Source organism: Amblyomma americanum, chromosome 1 (genome assembly GCF_052857255.1).
Source record: "Amblyomma americanum isolate KBUSLIRL-KWMA chromosome 1, ASM5285725v1, whole genome shotgun sequence".
Taxonomy (NCBI): Eukaryota; Metazoa; Arthropoda; class Arachnida; order Ixodida; family Ixodidae; genus Amblyomma; species Amblyomma americanum.
In genome coordinates, this window is record NC_135497.1 from 227257779 (window position 1) to 227276521 (window position 18743).

General features: G+C 49.7%; 1 protein-coding gene across 3 annotated transcripts; it reads right to left on the reverse strand.

Moving 5' to 3' along the window:
• Positions 1-4963: 4963 nt before the first annotated feature.
• On the reverse strand, positions 4964-18336 carry LOC144095470 (uncharacterized). 3 transcript variants are annotated; one of them, XM_077629205.1, is made up of 10 exons: positions 18238-18336; positions 15626-15816; positions 13659-13714; positions 11014-11165; positions 10331-10558; positions 8964-9188; positions 8305-8629; positions 7291-7324; positions 6668-6780; positions 4964-5089 (listed from the first exon to the last, which is right to left on the reverse strand). In XM_077629205.1, the coding sequence occupies exons 2-10, from the start codon at positions 15773-15775 to the stop codon at positions 5029-5031; spliced, it is 1344 nt and encodes a 447-aa protein (XP_077485331.1). In that variant the 5' UTR covers positions 15776-15816; positions 18238-18336; the 3' UTR covers positions 4964-5028. The 3 variants fall into 3 exon arrangements, with proteins under 3 accessions (XP_077485331.1, XP_077485334.1, XP_077485327.1); XM_077629208.1 differs by having other exon boundaries at positions 11014-11135; positions 15626-15856; XM_077629201.1 differs by having other exon boundaries at positions 15626-15856.
• Between the last annotated feature and the right edge of the window lie 407 nt (positions 18337-18743).

The following is an 18743-nucleotide window of genomic DNA, read 5'->3' on the forward strand; positions in this document are numbered from 1 at the left end:
CGATTTATTTCGGGGAAGTTAAAGTCACCTAGTATAAAAAGAGAAGCGTGCGGAAGTTTTGAAGTCGCCATGTGAAGGACGTTACGAAATGAAGGAATGAACGAAGTGTAACAAGCGCAGATTACTGTTGATGGAAATGAAGCCTTGAAACAAATAAATAATATTTCGAAGGAAGAGTAATCATTACACTGTGGAATTGCAGGCTACGGTGAGGGACTACTAAGACGCCACTGCCTAGTTTACCTATGCGGTCGCGGCGGAAGACATCACAATTGCAGAATATGGCCTGTACTTCGTTATCGATTATGTTCTCATTTAACCAAGTTTGTTAGTATGACTACGTTGCTGTCCGTAGCGTCGATTAGGCTAGTGAGTGCAACACCTTTTCGGCAGCAGGCTTTCAAATCGCTAAGCTCTAACAATACTTCGAACAATTTTATTTTGAAGTAGATGCAACCATTTGATATCAGTAAATGACGCTGTGTCCCAGACCAAGAAACGATAATTAACAACAGAAGAAAACAGTCTATTGTACAGCACCTGTTTGATACGCTTCGGTAAGAGGTATCGAATTCGGAACAAGATACCAACAAATCGACTATTTGTCCCTAACAATTTCAGCGCGTTCATTCCATGATAACTTTTTATTAAAAAAACACCCCTAGACTTTTTATCGCCGAAACTGTTTTAATGAGAGAAGAACCCTCTTTAGGCAAATTTGTGGGGTATAAAAAATCTTATTACGAGGTCTAAATAGTGCAGCTTTGCTTTTCCGCGTTTATGATTAGCGAGCTCGACTCAGGCCATACATGAAGTTGATGCAAGCAACCTGTAGCTTGCTGTTCAAGATCTTGCAGATGTGCGGCTCAGAGAAAGAGTGGTGCCAGCTGCGTAAATTACAAACCCTGTAAATTTACTTATGCGTACCATGTCGTTGACATAATAGAGAAAAGGCAGTTGATCCAACACACTGCCCTGCGGAACACCAGAAGAGAGGCGTTTAAAATGTGATAACTCGTTGCTAACCGTTAATTGCTGGACTCGGAAACTGAGGTAGAATCTAAATATTTTAAGAAATTTTACGCGAAAGCTCGAGATTGGCCAACATTGCTTTGTGATTGGTGCGATCGAACGCTTTCTAAAAGTCGATAAAAATAGTAAGAGTGAAAAGTTTTCGTTCAAAGGACTCTAAATTCTTTTTGTGTTAGAAGTGCAGTTTCTGTCGAGAAATTTTTCCTAAAACTATGCCGACTAGGCAGAAACTCAGCATTCGCCTGTGTAACACTTTTTTCAAAACACTTCGAGAAAAGGAGGAGAATAGAAATCGGGCGATAATTTGATAAATTGTTTTTGTCTACACGCTTATGAACAACGGTTAGTTTGCCAATCTGCATTGCTAAGAGACACACTGCATGTTCGAGGCAGCAATTAAAGATGAGTTCTAAAACTGGCTAATTACACCGGGTACATGTTTTGCTGGCAGAATTTTAAAATCGTCTATGCATGTATCGTGACCTGCTATTGTGGAGAGCCAAAAGGCAAGATTTGATTTCCCTGGCATTTGTTGGCATCAATAATGCAGTGAAAGGAATCCGCAAGTCAAGGAATTCCGCATTCTGGGAGCCATGATTGCTATCTAGCAGTCGCACGAAGAAATAATTACATTTTTATGAAAACCTTCTCAAACCACAGGTGCACTCAGTGGTTTGCTGTCAATTAAGACTCAAGCATGCCTCTGGCCTGTCCACCTCAATTTCAAATTTCATTTACTGTTTTCGACACGAGGTCATTCCTTTTTAATACACGTGGATTAAAAAGATTTTCCATATACTCGTGTTCGGATTGGCGAAGAAAAGACGCGACACTACGTCTTAAAAAGCACTACGTCATCCAGGGATCTACTTTTGATAAAGCAGTTGTAAAGATCCGTATTTAGTTTTATCACTTAAAGGCATTATATTGTTATCCAGGACTCGTGGGCCTTGCGAGGTTTTTAAAGGTCTCAAATGAAAAACTTTGCTTATAAATAGACTTAAATGTAATGAATGCAGTATAGGCGTCATCTGGATCAATTTCACTAAGCACAACATTCCATTCCACGCCTGCGAGTGCTGTCCGAAAGGAGTTCAATGTGGCCTGATTTATACGTTGATATTGTACCGCAGAAAACATGCGTTATATTGGGGAGTTAAAGAATGTACAGACATGATGGTATGGGCAGATGGTCAAATATCTGGGCATTAATGGGTCCTGAATGAACGCAGTCAACTGGACAGTTACTAATGAAGACATCAATTGCCGTCACTGCCTGCAGCCATGTGGCTTTATTTATGACATTAGTCATCAATTGCCGTCACTGCCTGCAGCCATGTGGCTTTATTTATGACATTAGTCATCAATTGCCGTCACTGCCTGCAGCCATGTGGCTTTATTTATGACATTAGTCATCAATTGCCGTCACTGCCTGCAGCCATGTGGCTTTATTTATGACATTAGTCATCAATTGCCGTCACTGCCTGCAGCCATGTGGCTTTATTTATGACATTAGTCATCAATTGCCGCCACTGACTGCAGCCATGTGGCTTTATTTATGACATTAGTCATCAATTGCCGCCACTGCCTGCAGCCATGTGGCTTTATTTATGACATTAGTCATCAATTGCCGTCACTGCCTGCAGCCATGTGGCTTTATTTATGACATTAGTCATCAATTGCCGTCACTGCCTGCAGCCATGTGGCTTTATTTATGACATTAGTCATCAATTGCCGTCACTGCCTGCAGCCATGTGGCTTTATTTATGACATTAGTCATCAATTGCCGTCACTGCCTGCAGCCATGTGGCTTTATTTATGACACTAGTCATCAATTGCCGTCACTGCCTGCAGCCATGTGGCTTTATTTATGACATTAGTCATCAATTGCCGCCACTGCCTGCAGCCATGTGGCTTTATTTATGACATTAGTCATCAATTGCCGTCACTGCCTGCAGCCATGTGGCTTTATTTATGACATTAGTCATCAATTGCCGTCACTGCCTGCAGCCATGTGGCTTTATTTATGACATTAGTCATCAATTGCCGTCACTGCCTGCAGCCATGTGGCTTTATTTATGACATTAGTCATCAATTGCCGTCACTGCCTGCAGCCATGTGGCTTTATTTATGACACTAGTCATCAATTGCCGTCACTGCCTGCAGCCATGTGGCTTTATTTATGACATTAGCCATCAATTGCCGTCACTGCCTGCAGCCATGTCGCTTTATTTATGACATTAGTCATCAATTGCCGTCACTGCCTGCAGCCATGTGGCTTTATTTATGACATTAGTAAATCCGTTGTTCTGCGAAATATGTAGTCGACCTCACGTTTACCCGCAGAATTAGATAAAAAGTATACGTTAACGCCACCGCCTAAAAGTAGATTGAGTTTGTTTTCTGTGGCCCTTTGCAGATATTCATCACGAACGCAAACAAACACTGCCATTATATGATGCCGGTATGTAACGGAGAAGACGTTCCTGCTGCTTTGTAACGGCAGTATTTCGTAGTACTCGTGGGTTATAATTAAGTCGGTAAGAATGCTGCGTTTGAAAGTTTTTTTTTCCCCGTTGCTATCATGAGAAAGAGACCTCGTACTACACATATGAGTTGTAGTCAGAGAGGTGCAAAACCTCGCTGCCCATTCTTTAGCAAGTGTGGTTTGTGCGTAGAATGCCGGGTAAATTCATTGCCACCACTGTTGAATGCATTAAAGAGTCACATGTGAAAAAAAAAGTGGTAAAGTAAGGCTGCGGCTTGGTTAAAACAATCAGCGAAAGCTGTGATGCCCCATTTTCTCCTTTTATTCTCTCTTCAACTGTTTTTTGATTCTTTTTCTTCCCTTGTTCTTTCTCATCTCTCATTTGGCTTCGCTTGTTTCCTAGAATCTTCGATTTTTTTTCGTTTTTCTTTCCCTTCTTTTGTCTCACCCTTTCTCTCCTTCCCCTCTTTTTCCTCTTCGCTTCTTGGCTTGCCTTGCGGATTTCTGCAACTACAAATGCTACGGACTTATGAGACAACCCTGTATGGGGTTCGTATAACGGCTCTCGCCGCAAAATTGCAATGGCTGAATGATCCGAGGCGTCAACCACACTATTAGCTCCGGCCAGCTTGGGTTTGAATCAAGCAGGTTAAGATCCTTGTCTAATACATGAAGAACGGAAGTTTTTAATTAAGTCAACAGTTTCAAGCCTAATTGCTTCAGATTAGGGATGATTTTAGACATTTTGCAGAGGATGCCATGCATCCTTAACAAAGAGTGCACAGATGTAGATCAGAGATATCGCTGCCATGTCTCCCTCTTATCAGGATTATTTTGACCAAGTATGTTTCAAAGAGAAGATTCGCCGATAATAACCTTGTCGCCACTTTATGTACCCGCTGAAAGCAGAGAAGTGCGTCGTTGCAGATTTCGCGATGCGCAGGAATATTAACAGCAAGGCCCTGCAGGGTCCGCGTAGTACCGGAAGTCAGCTGCAAATTCCTCCCTTAAATGAACCCGCAGCTTCTGCGCGATACCAGATGTCTTTGTATACGGTTTAGGCGCTTAAACAATCCGTGAGCTGTCCACTTCTTTCGAGACTGCATGCCGGCGAAAAATCGATAATATACGAGGGCGACAGGAAAGATATATGCTCTGCAGGATACTGTAGAGGACAGAAAAATCTCGCCACTTGCAGAGAAATACTACTACAGCTTAAGAAACACTACCCGCGAGGGCACTGAGCAAGGAACGAGTATGGAACAGTATTTAGACCCCACCCCACACACCACCCCAGGGGCTAAACATTGATTGTAGCAACCCGCGTCTGTATAAAACTCGTGGATAAAACTGTTGCATGACTAAAATCTGGAATCGCGTGAGAGATAGGAAAGCTATTAGTCATGCTGCATGCAAGTAATAAGCGGCACCATCCACACGAAGCAAGGTAAAAAGGCGAGAATTTTATTTGGGTAAAAAAAAGCAGTCAGGCGACCATATGGCGCAGTTCAAAGTCCAGCCGCGGAGATTGCGAAGCGCCCTTGCTTGCACATCTTAGGAATCAGGATCCTAGAAGAAGAGAAAGTCACTTGTCACGACCAGCGGATAAGGCTGAGGCTCCAACATACTTGACAGTAGACCGGGTACCGCGACGCTCAAGAGAACTGTACAGAGTGTGCGGTCTTCAGGCACACCGTAATACCTAGATGGCTTATAGAAAGCTGAGCATGTCAGAGCCTACCAACAGAGCGGTGCATTAAGGCATGGCTTCCACGCTAGCTCCGATCTTTTCGCGACATGCAGCAAGGAAGCCGCCGAACAACAATCCTTCCCACCGCGCGACTTTTGTAGGGCTTCACGTTGTAAGGCATTACGGCGCTCTTTATCGGGGAGATACGTGCACAGTGGAATGTTCGCCGGCTTGCACAAACATCCGACGTGGAAAAATTGGGCTGTAGATTTTTTTTTTTAGCTGCATGGCTGGCTAGCCACGTACAATAATTTGGTGGCTGTCGTTCTTGCAGCCAGAAGTATAAAGGCTGAGTACGGGTCGCTCAGCTTCAGCCGACAGAGGACGAAGCAAGCAAGAAGTATAAACGGCGACACCACACATTCAGGCCGTGCATCAGCGGTATGTGGGGTGAAATGAGACACCGCAATCGATCCTCCACGAGCTCTGTTACGCGCCGCGGAATTCGCCAGGAAGAGACACCGAGTGACAAGTTATCGCTCTCGCCTCGTGCCGACTGCAAAGGCCAGTCCAGTTTTCCGTGCAGTGTAGCAGGAACAATGGTATTCTTAAAGGTAAAGCTGTATAGCCGTTCTGTACATTGCTTCTCTGTGTGGTTGTCTTCCTTTAGCGCTGTACAGCTTTACCTTTAAGAATGAACCAATGGCCCAGCAACTTTTTACTGCTTTGCAAATCATGGAGCTGAAAAGTGCAGAGGCACACCTGCCAGCGCGCGTCGTTCGATCGCCCCAGTAGTTGAGGGACCCTGTACACCATGGTATGGGCACAGCGTTTAGCTGTGAAATTGCTCATAGAAATATCGCGTATTGCGTTCTGCAAAGTGCCTTTATGCGTTGGTCACGTGACCGTGCGTTGTTGGCTCGGGGCAGTTGAAGAGTATCGCGTTTAACTGGGGTTTAAGTGGGAATCAAAACCAGGACCTTCGGATTGCGGGACTGGCACAATAACCACAGGCCATGAAGGCTCGTTGGTGCAGGTTGAATAAAGGTGGACCTAGTGGGGCAGTTGTGGTCCGACAGTGTGTCTTAGAGACATGTACTGATGCCTACGTGAGTAATTAGCATACAAATTACGTAACTGAGCAGGCGATGAGAACGGGACCCACTAACGCTACGCGTTCTATAGAGTATACTCCTAAATGCGAAGCTTAAGCGACCCCAAATTTTCAAGATTCGCATAGCATTCCGAGGCGTGGCAATTAAACCGGGATCTAAATTGGAGTGTTGAAGTGGCGGCACAATTGGATCTTTCCCTTCACACTCAAAATAACACCAGAAAAAAGCAATGCGCGGTCTACGCGTTCTAGACAAAGTGAGATGTGCTTGACAGTGAGAATTGTTCTAGCACGATTTGAGCCTCACTACGAAATGCGCAGGGAGGGAAATTGCGACACTCACAGGCCCTTGCGAATTGCGCGATCCTCGCGCTTCTTCCAGATGTCCATGCGCCTGCGGATAGGAAGGTGGTCGAAATCCAGCGCGGAATCTTCGTCCTCGGACTCAGCCTCGACCTGCGCCATAGAAATTAGAGCAGAGATCGGTACAGACCACAGTGTCCCCAAGTCACGATTGGCGCTGCACAGGATGAAAGCATGATACTTGGGGTACACGTGATATTTACTAGTGCACCAAGCGGGACGACTAACGGAGTCTGCCTGCCTCGGCTGTGGCGACAGCGCTCGCGTGCTCTGCGCTCACACTTCACGCATATTGACATCAGTGGCCTTCACAGCTGCGAAAAGCTGTACAGGCTATTGACGCCGTACTAGGAGCGGTTGTATGAGCTTTTACGACTCGGTGAAAGGTGCAGTGCTGAAATGCAGTTATGCGAGAACCATCATATAGGCCCTTTTGCAGTCACTGAACGCTGCCACAGAAGTTTTACGCTTAGTGTCCGCTAATAATTAAACACTGTTCGCAAGTAACAAAGAAACTTGTTGCAGAACATAAATGCGAGCTCCAAAAAAAAAAAACCAGTGCGCAGGAAACGAGACTAAATGGAGAATGCAATGGAAACTCACCGCCGACTTCGCAATGAGATGTGCAGCGCAGGACCTGTAAGACAAAGTTAAGGGAGGGTGAGGCAGTTATGCGTGCTCACTCAACACTCGTGCAACCTGAAAAATTTTAGACACCTCTTATGACCAAGATCATCGTCGAAGGGCAGCAAGGTGTTGACAAGGTATGCCCGATTATCCTCATATACTGCTTATATAGAGTAAGTGCAATTTTTTTTTGTCATTACGAAATGTGCGCAGTGTTGACGCGCAAGACGGCTAAAGAAATTCCATCACGCTTAAACTCATGCTGGCATAAAAGCGCTTGAAGGAAACGAGACCCGCTTTATATTGCAGGACTTTCACGTAAGCGTGTAGAGAAGAAATTCTTGCTACGGCACGAATTTATTGGTGGTGGATGGGGGTTCAACGCGCTTAACTTTTCACAGAACGAGATGAAGACAAAAACACAGAACGCGAACTTACAACTGGTTTAAATGATATCCATGTGTTCGTTTCTTTGCGTGCCACTGATGACGATCACGTCTTGCGTATAAAAATACCAGTTTCCCCCTTAAAACCAGTTGTAAGTTCGTGCTCTGTGTAGTTGTGTCATCTCGTTCTGTGAACATTTAAGCGCGTTTAACGACCATGAACTGCCTACGAGTCCCAATTCTCGCCATTTTAGTACGAACTTATTCAGTAACCACTCGAAGTCAGCGTGCATGTCGAAAAATATTGTGGCACCACGAGACAGCGCTAGGAGCAACGTTACACAATCGCACCGCACTTTAGGAAAGGTTGCCTGACAAAAGCTCCGAGCCGCCAAAATGCTATTAAGATGCATATTCATGGTGTGGCGCACTCTGTTGCGGCGAAACTGTGTCGCCTTACAAAGTAGACTACATGTTGCTAGAGCGTAAACGTAGGTTCGTGCTCCCACGTCCAGACGCCGGCACTCCAAGGTTCAGTTGAAAAAATAATAAATTGGCCGCGGTGCCTGCATGCATCGCGTCGGCCCCCTGCGGCACCACTCACGGCCTTTTGGTGAAGAGCTCCCCGAACTCTTCCTTCTTGTACTTGTCGGTCTGCTTCTGGGCGCCCTCGATGCTCATGAGGTCCTCGGCGAGCGGGTAAGTGTCGTGGCCGCCCTCGGCCGCCACTGCGGAGCCGCGCAGCTGGCCGATCTTCTCCAGGAACTGGTTGGCCACGTATCCCTTGGCCACCACGGGCGGGATGACTTCATTCGCGCGCGGCGCTTCGGTGCACGCCGCCGTTGTCTTGCGCCGGGCTCCCAGGGTGTTTCGCTGAGACAGCGGCGGCGGGCGGCTGTCGGCCGGCGGTGGCGTCAGCTTCTCAGGGCCTACGAAGCACGAGATCGTCTTTCAAAGGAGCTGAGTGATAAGCGAATTCCTGCAAGTTTCGTTGCCTTCGAGCTGCATTTCTTCGCGGACTCCCGAACTGCTGTACTATGAAACACGCGGCTTGCAGGATCGAGTAGTCGCCAACAGAAACCCCTTTCATCCAGATTGTGCTGGAGGTAAGCGCTTGTTCGGGCCAGTTAATACGCAGTTTGGGAGCGCAAAAGCCAGAGCAAACCTTGCACGGGACGATAAAAGAGCAGAGGCTAACAACGCGCATCTAAAGCCGGCCAGCCAGCGCCGTTTCTTTTCAGTTGTTTCGCACAGAAGACTTACTCGAGGGGGAGACTGGCGTCTGTGCCGAGATCTGCGGTCTGTTGCGGGTCTGGTAAGGAGACTTCGGACGCACGGGCAGGTCTTCGATTATCAGGGCCGCCGCGGCGCTCGCCCTGCCCTGCACAGTGACGTCGCTCACTGTGTCCTCGGGTTGAACGGCAGCGGGTTCAGCCAGCGACTGCTCCGAGACCTTGAGGTGTGGCTCCGAAGGGTCGGGAACGACCTCTGCAGATAGTTTGGTGCAAATGTGATTATGGAAGTTATGGTAATAAAAGTTATAACAGCAAAAGAAAAAAAACTGGAGGGGACACTTAAGCTCCGCCTTATAAAAATATAGCGCGATATCGTTAATGGATTAATGCCCATATATGCAGCATTGGTCATTCTCTACTTCGCATTCATCACTTGGAGTCCCCATACCTCTCCTGGCGCAGTGGTGCAGCGGTTAAGCGATGCACCACTGTCCTGCGACGGCAGGTGCTGCCACCGGTGGGGCTTGTGCGCCCCAGGTTGCTATTCCCGAGCAACCTTTAGCCACCAATGATTAACAGCCGCGGTGGGATGTTTGCTCACAATCCGATGTGTAGGTTGCGATGACGCCACAAGGTCACGTGACCGCCCACCTGCCGCCTACGTGAGCCACCTATAGGTTGCTTCTCTGGGGATTTTTCATGGATTTTTCGCTCATGGTCAGCGACGCCGAAGCCAACATTCTGCTACACGGGCTCCTTAATGCCATCGCGCTAAAATGACTGCAATGGCCAAAGACACTTCCAACAAGAACAGGAACGATAATTCATGAACACGAAGCCACGGTGCCCGGAATTAGCTGCTACGCGCGTTATGCAGGGTCCTAATTACTGCATGCTCACATCTGGGGATTTGTGCCTGATGAACTGGCCTGCATAAGCCAGGTCCGGTATTTATGCTACGATCCTTTACATTACATATCTATTCAACTGGCAGATCACACAGATAACGGCCTCACGGCGGTACTTGAGGCAGAAAAAAAAGAAAGAAAACGAAGAAAACCAGCTACGAAAGCAACTGCTAAAACTGCAGACACACAGTCCGGTTACCGCCGGCTTCGGAGAAAGGCAACTCTCGTTACGTTGTGAATACACCGAGAAACTGAGCGATTTAGCGAAACTTAGTATGACTTTCCTAGAAAAAGACTGCACCACGGCACGATGGCGAAAACACCGCATATCGAAGGATTGAACTCTGCAGCGTGGCCATTCCCTCAAAAATCAGCTGCCGTCATGCGCTTGAATAGGCGAACTCAAGACGACAGATGTTTCCCCTGGCGAGCAGCAATGTTCAGCTTCCTTCGGGGCTCCAGTTACAGTGCACTGGAACTCACTCACCGTTTCCAGGCTCCGTGGACAGCTCCTGGTCCCGAAGCGGCAGCGCGTCGAGCTCCAGGGGCGCCGGCTCTTCCTCCATGTGGGTGCTCAGCTCTTCGGGGTTGCGCTCCTTGGCGTGCTCCAACTCCATCTGGGCCTCTAGCTCGGGCTCTTCCCGGATAGTTTCCAACCCCTTGGTCGAGGGCGCTTGCGGTGCCAACACGTCGTCGCCGTCAGACAGGCTTAGGTCTGCGAGAAAAGGCACGCTGCGCTCAACGGTGACCAGGCGAGGGACGCGTTCACTGCAGTCGGCGAAAGCTGGGAGTGGGCTTTCGTCAAGTTCCCTTGTACGCGTCACTGAGAAAGCAGTCATTCTAAACAAGTTAAGCGACGAGTCAGGTGTGTCCCGTCGTGTCTTATCCAGGTCTTTCGCGCTGTGCGCTCCCCGGCATTTCACTAAACAAACCGCAGGGAGTCGGTTTAGTGGAACATCGGGGATCGCAGCGACTACTCTCGAGATTGTGTCTGTCCTTGTGGTCAAGGTGGACGAGGGTGCAGCTCGGCTATGACAGGGAGTCCGAAACGAGGGTTCCTTTATGCGGACCAACCGCGGCATATGCGGCGCCAACGTATGTACTCTGGAAACTCGGCTTGGCGCGAATGGTGCGGTCAGCCGACGAAGTTTGTCCGCTCTGTCGACTCACCAAGCGGGTCAGCGGCAATGACGTGCTTGGGGGGTAGGGAGACGTCCGAGAGTCCGGGAATGAGCGCGCTGTCGCCGGGTGGGAACTCCTTGTCCACGTCACCATCCAAGATGCTGTCCTCGCTGCCAGGAAGCGTGTCGGAACAAAAACATCTGCTCATTATTATTATGATGACCATCATGATTATCATAGAGTCGTTTATAGGCGTATTAACGCAGGAGGTCTCCTCCACCAAATTGGAATATATTGGACAAAGGGAATCAACGAATAATATTTTTTTTTTAAACTCAGAACAATGCACTTGATTTGAAATGAATACTGCTATCGCTATCTCTTGGCAGTTAATGAGAATGCATATTAGGAACAATATTCGGCTGAGATTTGAAAATACGGTGGCTAGCTTAGGCTGTTAAGGAGTCAGTATGAACCCCACGTTTTGTATTAGATGATTGCGTAGAGCATTAAAGTGCTGGACCACGCGAGATGCCAAAAAATGCCGCAGTTGTGTTAGTTGGCATTAATACTGAACTAACCATACGTCTATCATCCAAAGCATGCTTAACATGACCTGTAAAGCACAGCAGTGCTAATAGGTTGAAGAGCCTGAAATACATCCATATTAATGCAGATAAAGCAAATTAAGCAGCCCATCAAAGGAGACAATACGCTTGTATTTGATTAAAGGAAAGGAAGTGTGCAAACAGGAAGGTAGTTTGAGACTTCATGTGGGTCGCTTTTTTCTCCAAATACCGGATTAATCTCGCCACACTTTAGGTGATCAGGAAACATGCCAAATTTAAATATGAAATTAACGTGTATTCATTCTATTTCCTCGTGCATACGTCGGCCATGCTTGTTAAAAATGCGCTCTCCGAACCCGGGGGTCGACCAATATTCAAGTCACGCGCATGGAACGCACAAATTTGGCTACAAAGGGAGAAAACGACGCCATCGGTGCTACTGTAGAACCTTCTGGCCAGCTTTCATGATGCAAGTACTGCAATTGCTACCACCGTTACTGCACAAATGTTTCATGAGCACCTTTTCAGGAAGCTGCCGCGCAAAAGATTCTCAGATAAGGCCGAAACGAAGATAAGCCCTCGGTCCCGCCATACTGTCACCGCGCCGACCGTGAATTCGTCGTAAAGAACAACGTTTCTCCCAGCCGCTCATCCCTGCGGCAAGTCATGCCTACTGACCGTCGGCGACCGTTTGCGGCAGTATGTAAGCGAGCCCTCGTCTCGCGCGCGAAGGCATCGAAAAATTACGCGGCAGCGCGCAGGTTAAAGTGTGCCAGATGCAAGAGATACAATAATAATAATTGGTGTTTGGGGAAAGGAAATGGCGCAGAATCTGTCTCATATCTTTACGATGTCAGTGCACGTTAAAGATCCCCAGGTGGTCGAAATTATTCCGGAGCCCTCCACTACGGCACCTCCAATTCTTCCTTTCTTCTTTCACTCCATCCTTTACCCCTTCCCTTACGGCGTGGTTCAGGTGTCCAACGATATATGAGACAGATACTGCGCCATTTCCTTTCCCCCAAAACCAATTATTATTATTATTATCTTTGGACACCTCAACCGCACTGTATGGGAAGGGATAAAGGAGGGAGTGAAAGAAGAAAGGAAGAATAGGTGCCGTAGTGGAGGGCTCCGGAATAATTTCGACCACCTGGGGATCTTTAACGTGCACTGACATCGCACAGCACACGGGCGCCTTAGCGTTTTGCCTCCATAAAAACGCAGCCGCCGCGGTCGGGTTCGAACCCGGGAACTCCGGATCAGTAGTCGAGCGCTCTAACCACTAAGCCACCGCGGCGGGGCTGATCTAACTTGCGAAGCTCAGAAGTTGTCAACGGCGCAAGTCGGCCACTACGGCTGCCGGTGCCAAATGATGCTCAAGGTGGGCGGTGCTGCACTTACATGTAGATCGTAGAGAACCTTACGATGGGTTAATGCAAGCCAGCAAAGCAGATTGGGGAGCGCCTCTGTGCCGATGGCTACGCGCGATGCGTCGTCGGCGCAAAGGCACGTAGAACGTGGCAAATCCGTCACAATAGCTGCGGAATTATACTCAAGGTGGGCGGTACTCCGTTTATGCGCAGACCGTATAGAGCGCCTTCTGGCGACTCAGCACTGCAAACCATCAGAGCAGATTAGGCTGAGCCGTTGTTCCGATGAGTATGCGTCGCCGTTCCAGAGGAATGAGGCACGCACAGGCGATGACTGCAGCCCCAGGCGACAGATATCACGCTGCTGTGGCTGGCAGTGGCACGTTGTGAAGCTTCACGTAGACTGTGAGAGACGCCGTAGTGGAGGTCTGCAGGTTAACTCCGACCGTCAAGTTACTTAACGTGCGCTAATACCGCACTGCACTGAAACTTTTTCCTCCACCGAAATGCGGCCGCCGCGGACGGGGTTCAATCCGACGACCTTGGACGCCCAAAGACAAAGCCACAGAGGCACAGTCGGGTCGGAAAAACACAGAAACGGCGCCAACGGCGCAAGTCGGATCGCCACAGCTGCCGCAGGCGTTGAGTTTGGCAAGGTAACACGTTTTAAGTTTCAGCAGCGCCTTCTCACACCGCACGTCAAAAAGGGTAACATAGGCTAGTTTACAGAAATGCGTATGTGATAACTTACTCCAGAGACAGCCCGGACTTATCGGACGTCAGGTCTACGAAAGGCCCCGTCCGCTTCTGCAAGAGAAAAGAATGAAATGCTTCGAAGGTGGAAATAGACGAGCAGAGCGCAAACTCGCCCGGCTAACGACTTTTGACACAGCACCACGGACAGCGCATCGCGGCCATGCATCCGAAAACAGACCAAAGCGTGCTCAGAGGCATGTGGCGCTATAATTGGCCACTCTGGTCGCGCGAAAACGCTCCGTACACCGCCTTCTCTAAGATTGCGCTTGATCATGCGCGCTTTGAACTGCCGCGTTCGGAGGACTCGGCCAGCTGTGAACGTGCACATTGACAATGCGTGGCGGCGTCTCAAGGGCCCGAAAACAGAAATCATGCGAATAGAGCAAAACTGCGCTCTTTGAGCGTCGAGTGATAGCACGGGCCTAGTCGAGCGAGTTAAAGGTAGAATACGTATGCGGAGAGTACTCACACGCAGTGGGTTGCGAAAGTTTACTGAACCCGGCAGCCGGAAAAAAACTTGCAGCTATATGAACCGCGCTTCCATGTGGTTCGCAAATGGAGCGGTAAGTTGTCTTAACCACATGATGCTCGTGGTGGACGAATCAATCAGCCCGCGAATGTTCTAATGCGGGACAGGTCTGTGAAACGCGGCTTTATTTCGACGCAGATTTAAAGCGAACCAGTTAACCGAACGTGGTGCGCACATTATCTTTTCCTCTTTGTGCGCGAATTCCCAACGCGATAGAGAAAGTGCCTTCGCTCTGGACGCAAAACACGCGTTCACGCTTGCAAAGCTGCGTAACATACCGCCGTGCTCGGACATTGTGATCAGCGATTGCCGCACCGCCCTGCACCTGGAATACCTCGTCTTTGAGCGCGTGCTCCTATGCAGCAGGTCGCGCCTGAACGTTGCTGCCTTTGCAAGCGCAGCGCACCCCGCTTTGGTGCGTGGCAAGCACGGCGCGTCATAATAATAATAATAATAATAATAATAATAATAATAATAATAATAATAATAATAATAATAATAATAATAATAATAATAATAATAATAATAATAATAATAATAATTGGTTTTTGGGGAAGGAAATGGCACAGTATCTGTGTCATATTGTTGGACACCCGAACCGCCCCGTAAGGGAAGGAATAAAGGAGGGAGTGAAAGAAGAAAGGAAGAGAGGTGCCGTAGTGGAGGGCTGCGGAATAATTCCGACCACCTGGGGATCTTTAACGTGCACTGACATCGCACAGCACACGGGCGCCTTGGCGTTTTTCCTCCATCGGAACGCGGCCGCCGCGGTCGCGTTCGAACCCGGTAACTCCGGATCAGTAGCCGAGCGCGTTACCCGCCGCGGTGGCTCAGTGGTTAGGGCGCTCGACTACTGATCCGGAGTTCCCGGGTTCGAACCGGACCGCGGCGGCTGCGTTTTTATGGAAGCAAAACACTAAGGCGCCCGTGTGCTGTGCGATGTCAGTGCACCTTAAAGATTCCCAGGTGGTCGAAATTATTCCGGAGCCCTCCACTAACTACGGTACCTCTCTCTTCCTTTCTTCTTTCACTCCCTCCTTCATCTCTTCCCTTACGGCGCGTTTCAGGTGTCCAACGATATATGAGACAGATACTGCGCCATTTCCTTTCCCAAAAAACCAATTATTACTATTATTAGCCGAGCGCCCTCACCACTGAGCCACCGCGGCGGGTCACGTCGCGTCACCGATTTCACTTCTAGTACTCGGCGCCAGCAAGGGTGGCTTCAAACTCTCCTGCAAGCGTTCGAGGCCGCCAGCTTTCGCCTCTGGCCCGTAGCCATACGGAGGGCCCGAGTAGTTCAGCTCAGCAAGTAACCGCATTTCACCTTTCGACGCAGCAGATCGAAAGGCACTAACGAGCAAGAAGCGTGGCGGCAGGCGGAGTACACTACGTATATGCGCACGCAGTTTGGCAGCCAAAGGGCAACGTACCGAGGCGGTCGTGTAGCTGGACCGCGCCAGCGTGACCGAAACGTCGATGTCGCACTCGAGGCTGGAATTTTGCGCGGCCACCTGTACCGACTCTGCAGCAGAGCCGATGTCCGCTTCGTTCTGCCAGTCGGCGTCGTTCCAGGTGGCCATGGTGCCTGGCTGCTTTTACGGCGATGCGAATCGGGTAGTGCCTGCACGGGTGCCAGGAACGAAGAAGGCACCGTGGTTGCACTGTTGTGGCGAGGAAAAGACACCGGTGAGGGCAACACCGATTCACGTTCACAGCAGTCACTCGACGGATGGGTTTTTATATGCCGTACACAGGGCACCGACTATCTCCTCATCGAAAATGCCGCCAAGTTCAGCCCCTGGCTTTCTTCAGTTCGCATTGATATATAGACACGGAATGCCGCCACGAATCTTCTTCCTCTCAAGTACGTGCAGTTCTGCCCTTCTAGCAGGAGCAAAGGCCGGGGCTTCCAACGGTGGGGATGGTGTAAACCCAGGTTGATCTTCCCGAGCAAACCTCTCGCGACCAATCATTAAGTGAAATGCCGCCTGCCAAGGTGCTCAGTTTGCTCCCAATTTCGTGGGCAGGCTGCGATGACGTCACAAGGTCGCGTGACCTTGTTGGCCCACCCGTCACCTAGGCGGCCCGTCTGGGTTGCTTCTCTAGGGATTTTTCGCTCACTCCACCGGCGACGGCGACGCTGGGTTTTCCGCTCAACGGGGCCACTAACGCTGTCGCGTTAAAAGAACGCTGGCAATTGACTCATGGAACGCACTTGACAGTGCACGGCCGTGCCACGCATCAATTCACAAGGAACTGTCCGGGCAACGGCACGCGACCTGTAGACAACGGTAAGGTGATGCTCCCGCCGCACCAAAAGCATGCCTCGTTTCCAACCCAAGCCTGCCGTGAAATAGATGCACGGGAGACTTGAGCTCCGCTACTTCTCCCTCACGTTACGTCTCCCTAGATCAGAGCATGCGCGCCACACTTGACTTTCTCTTGGAGGCACCGAAATAGTAAAGAAGTAAGACAGCTGAGAGAATAAAAGAGCGTATATCCATGGTCAGCACCCTCGGGAACATTTTAGTTGAATCCCCCCCCCCCCCCCCCCATCTGGACTGCGGGTCTCGTGGCCTATTATCTTAACCCAGTCAGTAAGGGGGCCCGGGCAGCTGTGTTTCCTAGGCTGCGCGGAGCTCCTCAACATTACTGCCTAAATCGCTGTCTTGATTATCGTTAACTGCAAGTGCCCCACTGTGCCACAGCAGCGCTTTAGCCGCGCTTTACTCCCTGTGCATTCAGTACCGCACTTAATTTGCGCCCAAAACGCTAATACACATTTTGCGAGCTATTAGCCAGCTATCACGGTACACCACGCTACACGGTACACCACGCACCAACACAGCTATTAAGCATTGAGCATATTATGTATGGTGTCGGTTACATGACCTATGCTTCTCTGACACTCAGTACGTAGCACTCAGAAGGTGGCCATCTTAAGCTGCTTCTAACTTAAGTGCTCGCTATAAAATCTGAGGCCCTGCAGATCCACATGCTAAAATAGGCATATAGCAGTAGAGCGTAGGCTCACCACGAACTTGTCTCACGATGGTCACGAAGAGGTCAGAAGGAAATTGCAGAATGGCCTCGCATGGCCGCCAGAAGCTGTGGGCTACCACGGTCGTGAGGGTCTTTAATCCTAACGGCCTCTAGCGATGTCCCGTATAATTGCTCGTCAAGTCGGGAGCCACACGGAAGGAAGTGGACGGCCCACGAAGCGGATCGCTTGTAAATTACCGCTCCCTGAACGATGCATCGTAGCATAACCGTTGCAAGACTAGCCCCAGGAAGACAGAGTTGAAAACAGAATCATCTTCGTGTTGATCGCGCGGCACGTACAAACGTATACAACGCCACCGTTACGCTAATGAGGGGCCGAACTCACGAGGCTGTTCCTATAGCAGCGGTTTCTGAGTGACCCGTACCTCAGCTGTTGTGAACCAGCAGAGTGACAACGGCCAGTCACGAAGCGTTCTCGCGTGCAAACGGCTTCATGGACTCGGCCAGGGACTCGAATGTGCCAAGGCTACTCTCCGCAACTTTGCGCTGATGCCTCTAGCGCATGATGTCTCTAGCGCACAAAGGCTGAGGCCTGTTTTCTCCTTCCATGCCAGGGACAAATCGGTGAGCGGACGCCTGAAAACGCAGTAAACTAACGGAAATAAGAGCAGGAATGGCCGTAAGCCCTACCCCTTTCGCTCCAGTGTGCGGGATAGGAGTAGCGTAAGAGGAGGAAAGCTGCAACTCCTGCCCCGGATGCGGAGGCTTTGCGACAAGTGGCTTCTAAGCCACGCGAGCACTAACTGGTAGCCCAGGCTGGCAATCAGAACCAATGACAGCGGCATGGCAGACAGCCACCCGCCCGGCAGGCGCCCACCTCGCTGTTCGAACGCGAGACCGCGAGCTAAACACGAAAAAACTCAATGGCTCTCTAGCTGGAGGCGGCACACCTGGCGTCACTACGCGTAGCTGGGCTCTGGACGAAACGCGGCACGCGAGAAGGAAAGCGTAGGCGGCGGAAGAACGCCGTTAGGCTTACCAATCGGGGTCTGCAGACGACCTCGCCGAGCGACTGTCTTCTGCGGATGCCCCACGCGACTGAGCCTTTCGAACGATGCGGCGCGCGAGCCACGCGAGCGGCGAGCACTTCTTTTGCTTCTCTACACGCGCCTTGGCGGACGACCACGCGAAATGCTAAAAAAGAAGAAAAGTAGCACTAATATGATACTTTATTCAGGCAACAAATTAAGCGCCCAGCAGGTCGCTGGCTTGACGGAGCAGGTCCAATTTATCCTCTGGTGTAGAACACTCCAGCCAAGCACGCCAAAAGACAGGAGTAGGGTGCGAATAATGGGCGGATTGAATAGCGACATGACAAAGAAAAAGACCATGCTTTAGGTTAGCATATAGCGATCGAATGGCTTACATTCGCTTCACATGTTAGCCGCCGCGGTTGCTCAGTTGTTATGGCGCTTGGCTGCTAATCCGAAAGACGCGGATTCGATACAGGGCCGCGGCAGTCGAATTTCAAGGGAGGCGAAATTC

Bases quoted from the DNA above. Each gene is read 5' to 3' on its own strand.
- LOC144095470 (XM_077629205.1), bottom strand. From the start codon at position 15,775: ATGGCCACCTGGAACGACGCCGACTGGCAGAACGAAGCGGACATCGGC. The intron at 9,189-10,330 runs GTGAGTGAGTTC...AACTATCTGCAG, and splicing joins GTCCACGGAGCCTGGAAACG to AGGTCGTTCCCGACCCTTCG. The intron at 7,325-8,304 runs GTGAGTGGTGCC...TTTGTCTTACAG, and splicing joins GAGCTCTTCACCAAAAGGCC to GTCCTGCGCTGCACATCTCA.